Source organism: Embiotoca jacksoni, unplaced genomic scaffold (assembly GCF_022577435.1).
Source record: "Embiotoca jacksoni isolate LCO1_2020_lvr unplaced genomic scaffold, fEmbJac1.0.p SCAF_46, whole genome shotgun sequence".
NCBI classification, from domain to species: Eukaryota; Metazoa; Chordata; class Actinopteri; family Embiotocidae; genus Embiotoca; species Embiotoca jacksoni.
In genome coordinates, this window is record NW_027185399.1 from 3001263 (window position 1) to 3006665 (window position 5403).

The following is a 5403-nucleotide window of genomic DNA, read 5'->3' on the forward strand; positions in this document are numbered from 1 at the left end:
GTCATCACCACGATCCATTTATCCATCGGTGATGTCTGGCTGAATACGTTCGTCAGCGCTTCCTCTACCTCCGAATTAAACTCTGCCATGAATTATTACAGAGGTGCAACGGAGCCGGCAAATTGTTTACATCTAATCAATGTTCTGAGCAATCAGTTGCAAATGAACTGAATACGATGTGTGGAAGGACAGACGGAGCTGAGAGACCGTTTTCACAGCGTAGTCTTTTAATGGGCAGAGCTTTCAAACTGAATCGTCCAACTAGTCATTCAATAGCAGAATAATTTAGTACGAAAAGGACAGCAGTACAACCGATCCGATGAGCCCGAACACCGTGGACGGTTGCTAGGCAGCAAGCCGCAGAGGGAGGAGAAAAACCTCCGGTGGACCTCGGACAGATTGATTTATCAATTCAAGGCTAAGTGGGAGCAGTCGAAAAGTGACAGTGACCAAAAACCTCTTCCATAAACATCAGTCAGGGTTTGATCGGCGAGTGTGACAAGAGAGGACGTTTTCCACGAGCGGGAAACTCCCAACAGAAGCAGTGAAGGCCGGTTAACTCAGATGCATGAATGAAGAAGGGCTGCCTCTCTTGTTTAAGGTACCAGTTGGTTTTATTATTACAATGCACACTTGATAAGCAAAAAAAGCCTTGGCATCCTGCAGAAGACCAACAACACCGTGACAGTACGAGTCACTCGCTGGAGCCGGCGCTGAGCGGACCGCGCCGTACATTATTATTGCAAAGGGTCACTTTCAGATGAAACTCACCAGCAAACATAAGGACAGAAAAAATAAATCTGTGTTTACATAAAGTATGGGTCATTCCATCTTCGTATAGTGGGAGATACATTTTAAATGCAAACACACAGAAAAAAAAACGCAAAAATAAAACACTGGAAATAATGTGACCCATGACAGAAAAAATGAAAGTGTACATTATTGAATCATAATTGAACTTTCTCGGCTAAAATTTTTACAAATCACAGAAGATTAATCATCAATCGTGTTTTTTCTTTTTAATAATCAAACGATTTGAGGCTGTATCAAAAACTTTGTAAAAAAATTAGGAGATTTTCATCGACCGGTTTTCAGTGAGTTTAATTACTGGAAATTCAAGGTTCTTTCTAACGAATCTCTGTGACCTCTAAAATGTCTGTACATTTCCACCCGGGACTGTCCCCATGGCACACGATGCTCCCCGTCCGGAGAGAAGAACTGCCTCGTTACGTAAAAAAATAATTATCCCTGGTCCAAAATAAACTGCAGGGGGTCGTTTCTTTCTGTTAACGGACAAGTTTGACGTTCGGCAGAAAACCAACGTTTACTGTCGTTGTCAACCTCGAGTAAAGCTGTCACCAAACTGAGGCCAAAAAAGTACAATTTTGGCATTTAAATCCACATTAAACTCCAATAATTAAGCTCAGTAGTTCAGTTTCCTCCAGTGTTTTGGTGAAATATCCATCTGTGATTGAAATATCGGCTCAATATATATAAAAAAACAGGAATAAAAAATCTCCTGCAGTTTATTTTGGCGAGGCAGTCCCTTTCTCCCCTGATTTCTACTACCACCAAAAAAATAGAACAATCTCATCATCAGACCGTCTTCCAGATATACAGTGAGTTTTAAAAAACCAATGAAACAAACAAATTATGTATTATTCATCTCTAAATCGTATTTTTTTTAGGCTACCTTGTTATTCTCATCTTTACTAGACAATGTGAATAAGGATAGAAACAGACAACTAGTGTTAAAAGGCAAACCGTATTGAATCTGAATAAACACACCCGCCGTTCACACACACACACACACACACACACTCACTCACTCACTCTCACACACACACACACACACACACACACACACACACACACACTCACTCACTCACTCACTCACTCACTCACTCACTCACTCACTCTCACACACACACACACACACACACACACACACTCACTCACTCACTCACACACACACACACACACACACACACACACACACACACACACACACACACACACACACACACACACACACACACACACACACACACTCCAGTTCTCCGGTATCGTCTGCAGGGATGGTTCCAGATCCGTCTCACGTTGAGAGGATCTCACTCTCCTTATTAAAAACACGAGTTGTTGGCCTGCAGTGGTCTGATGACAGTTCACCGTCTTCTCGTATGGTTTAAAAAGCAAGACAGAAGAAGAGTTGTTAGGCAAACACTTCAAGTCCAGAACAAAAAACAAAAAGAAGAATAATCTTGGGATAAAGATGAAAAAAGAAAAAACTAAATTAAATCCGAATGAAGTGGGGAAAGGAACAAAAAGAAATGCCAGGAAGGGAGAGCAAAGCCTCCCAGTTGCCGCTTCTGACCAGCTGGTTGAACCCAAAGCCAGCGTGACGAGAATTTGTTTGTGGTAGGCCATGTTAGCAGATGGGCTACCACTTCAACAGTAGTCCCTCCCAGCTGTTTCAACCAATCATCCCATGTGTCGACTGTAAAGAACCCGGCTCGTCGCTCCCCCTCCCAAAACCAAAGTCCCATATAGCTGTTTTGTACGTTTTAGCACCTCTTGTCGTCGCTCCCTGTAAATGTCCAGACAGACAAACACCAGAATGGAAACCGTCACAGTTCCTCAGGCGTCCCGTCCCTCCGCCCAACCAGGCGAGGGTGAAACGAGTCTTAGGGCGGCACGTAGGGAGGTGGAGATCTGTAGGGAGTCATGTTCTTTGGACGGGAGCCCTTGCCCTCCATGGGAGTGGTGAAGGGCGGCGGCGGCTGGTAGGGGGGCGCGTTGGGGTCCTCGTCTCGCAGGGCCGTGTACTCCCCCAGCAGCTCCTGGTTGAGGGGCGTGGTCTCTGGCGTGGCCATGTTGGGGTACTCTGGGGGCGGAAGAGGGGGCTTCTCCTCCTGGAGAATCAGGGGCATGCTGGAGGACGGAGGCGGCTTCGAGTCGTCGAGTTCATCGGCGAAGATAATCGGCACGCCTTTCTTGATGAAGGTGGCCTGGTCCTCGATGGTGAGCTTGCCCTTCCGCTTCTTCCTGTAGCAGATCATTGCGATGATTCCCGCTATTAGCAAGATGGCCGCCACCACCACGGCAGGAATGACCGTGTGGAGGTAAACGTCATCCGTGCTGTGCCGGCTCGATCCCAGACCTGGAGTGACGGCCGGAGGTTCGTTTATATCGGCCTCTTCGGCTGGGATGAAGGAATACGCCCTGCAGCTCGCCCTTCCCTTCACCTTGACGTCCAGTGGTCTGAACTCAGGCTCCATCGAGTACCTGAAGGTCTGCGAGGGTTTTCCCTCGTTGTTGGCGAGCGTCCTGCTCATGACCGCCAGCTGTTCCTTTGGACATGGGTGCTGCGGGAGGCTGGTGTTGGTCCACTCCACCACGATGGACCCTTTGCTGATGTTGCGCAGACTCACCGTGCTGCTGTTGCGGTCCCCCAGCGCGTACGCCAGCTTCTTAACCAGGAGGATCTTCTTGTGGATGTCGTTCGTCACCGACCGCGGCTCGCCGTCGAATCGGGCCCTGAAGATCACCGGCGTTTTGTCGTTGGCGGGCCACCGGTTGACGCGGACCTCGATCGCATCGATTGCATTAAGACCACCTTTGTCGGTCGCCTGCATGAAGTATTCGTGCTTCCCCACGTGCTGGACGTCCGGCAGGCCGTAGAGGAGTTGACTGGTGGTGTTGAACTGGATCCAAGATCCCTCTCCGACCACCTCGTTGAGGTTCTGTCTCAGGGTCAGACGCAGCTTATCTGTCGTTCCGTCCTCTTTATCGAAGAACGTATCGGATGGGATCTTCACTTCGAAGTAGGTGCCCACCAACGCGTTTACCTGGTCGATAGGGTTCCTCAGGACGGGCTTCTCATTGTACGGATCCACAGCGACACCGGGCGACGGCGTGGTGCGCCTGGACGGTTTGGCCGTGGAGGTCTTTGGCTCTCTGGTCATGGGTGTGGTTTTGAGCCTCCTGGGTTTCTTGGTCGGTCTTCTGGTTGGTGTTGGTGTGGCGGTGGCTTCCACGTAGGTTGGCCTGGTCATGGTCGACTGGATGGGAAGGGTGCTGGTGGTCTCCATCACCTTTGTTGGTTGAGGCGGTCCCAGGGTCGGGGTGTGGGCGATGGGGTCGCGCACTCTGATTGTGGGCTTGCCCGGAAGGGGAACGGGGCCTCTCACAGGGGGAGCAGAGCTTTCGGTTGGTGCAGCGATGGATGGCGAGGACAGGGTGGGGATAATCCTCACGGGCGGCTCCACGATCGTCGTTGGAGGCAGCACCGCCAGAACGGGTGTCGGGGTGTTGTTTAACTGGCGTCTCACTCTCTTCGGGACGTGCGGCTTCTTGTTAGCGATGTGCCATCCCACCACAGGGAAGCCCAGCTTAGCCGACATCGTGCCTTCCTTCGCCGGACCCTGAACACTGTTGATGTTCGGGACCGTGCTCTGGTCCAACGAGCAGCCGAGCTTCCAGGACAGCAGCGCTCCATTCTCCACCACCTACAGAGACATTGAACATGACATTATTCACCGATCACTCACACATTAGCATTCGTTCTTGTGTTTTTATTCACTCACCTTTTTGGCGTTCCCCGGTCCAGCCATGAATGCCGACATGTCAAACAGCCTGTTGTTGACCACAGGGAGGATCTTCATGTGCTGCAGCTCCACGCCAGAGAAGCTCCTCATGTCATCCAGGAGCTCCACCCTCTGCTCCGAGCTCATCTTGGTCAGATCAGCATCCAGGATCACCGTCAGCACCGTCACCGGCTCCTCGTTGCCGCACATGAACGGCTGCACGTCATCGTCCGAGGTGGCTTGGTTGGACGCCAGCTGGGCCGAGTCCGCGTCCAAGTGATCCTCGGGGTGAACCTCGATGGAAAACACCTCTGAAGACGAGGAGGATTTGGTGTGGTTGGAGATGGAGACGGAGATGTAGTGAACGCCTTTATCCTCCTCCAGAGGCAGACCCTGCAGGATCCTGCTGCTGGCGTCCCAGTGCAGCCAGGTGGGCAGGGAGTCCTTCCCCATCTCTGTAATCTGGAAGATAAACAACACAGACTGTTACACTGGGGAACTATTGACTGTGAATATTTATAAAAATGGAAGTAATGTACTTTGGCAGCAGTGATTAAGACCTGATGGAAAAAAATGCACTCGCACAAAAATAAAACTCTGACTTTGATAAAGTACGACCTGTATCAAGTCCACAGTATTTTCAAGGGCAGCCTCAACAGTGAAACTTCTGCTGTGGCTTCATATCACGGTGAAAACAAAAAGCTGATTTCTGCTGCAGTGGCTTCGTGCAAAGCTGACGCGTTCTTAGATCAAAATCTAAATACACAGAGAGGCTACGGTGTCGACTCAGACACCATGTGAGGACCACAAGAGCTGT

At 50.1% G+C, this 5403-nt stretch overlaps 1 protein-coding gene across 1 annotated transcript; it reads right to left on the reverse strand.

The window, feature by feature from the left end:
* Nucleotides 1–590: 590 nt before the first annotated feature.
* On the reverse strand, nt 591–5051 carry dag1 (dystroglycan 1). Its single transcript, XM_069169642.1, has 2 exons — nt 4587–5051; nt 591–4508 (listed from the first exon to the last, which is right to left on the reverse strand). The coding sequence occupies exons 1-2, from the start codon at nt 5037–5039 to the stop codon at nt 2685–2687; spliced, it is 2277 nt and encodes a 758-aa protein (XP_069025743.1). The 5' UTR covers nt 5040–5051; the 3' UTR covers nt 591–2684.
* Nucleotides 5052–5403: the final 352 nt, after the last annotated feature.

What these genes read in the sequence shown, in the direction of transcription:
- dag1 (XM_069169642.1), bottom strand. Translation starts at nt 5,039, where the DNA reads ATGGGGAAGGACTCCCTGCCCACCTGGCTGCACTGGGACGCCAGCAGC. An exon ending in GACCGGGGAACGCCAAAAAG is followed by an intron (nt 4,509 to 4,586) that starts GTGAGTGAATAA and finishes ATGTCTCTGTAG; the next exon opens with GTGGTGGAGAATGGAGCGCT.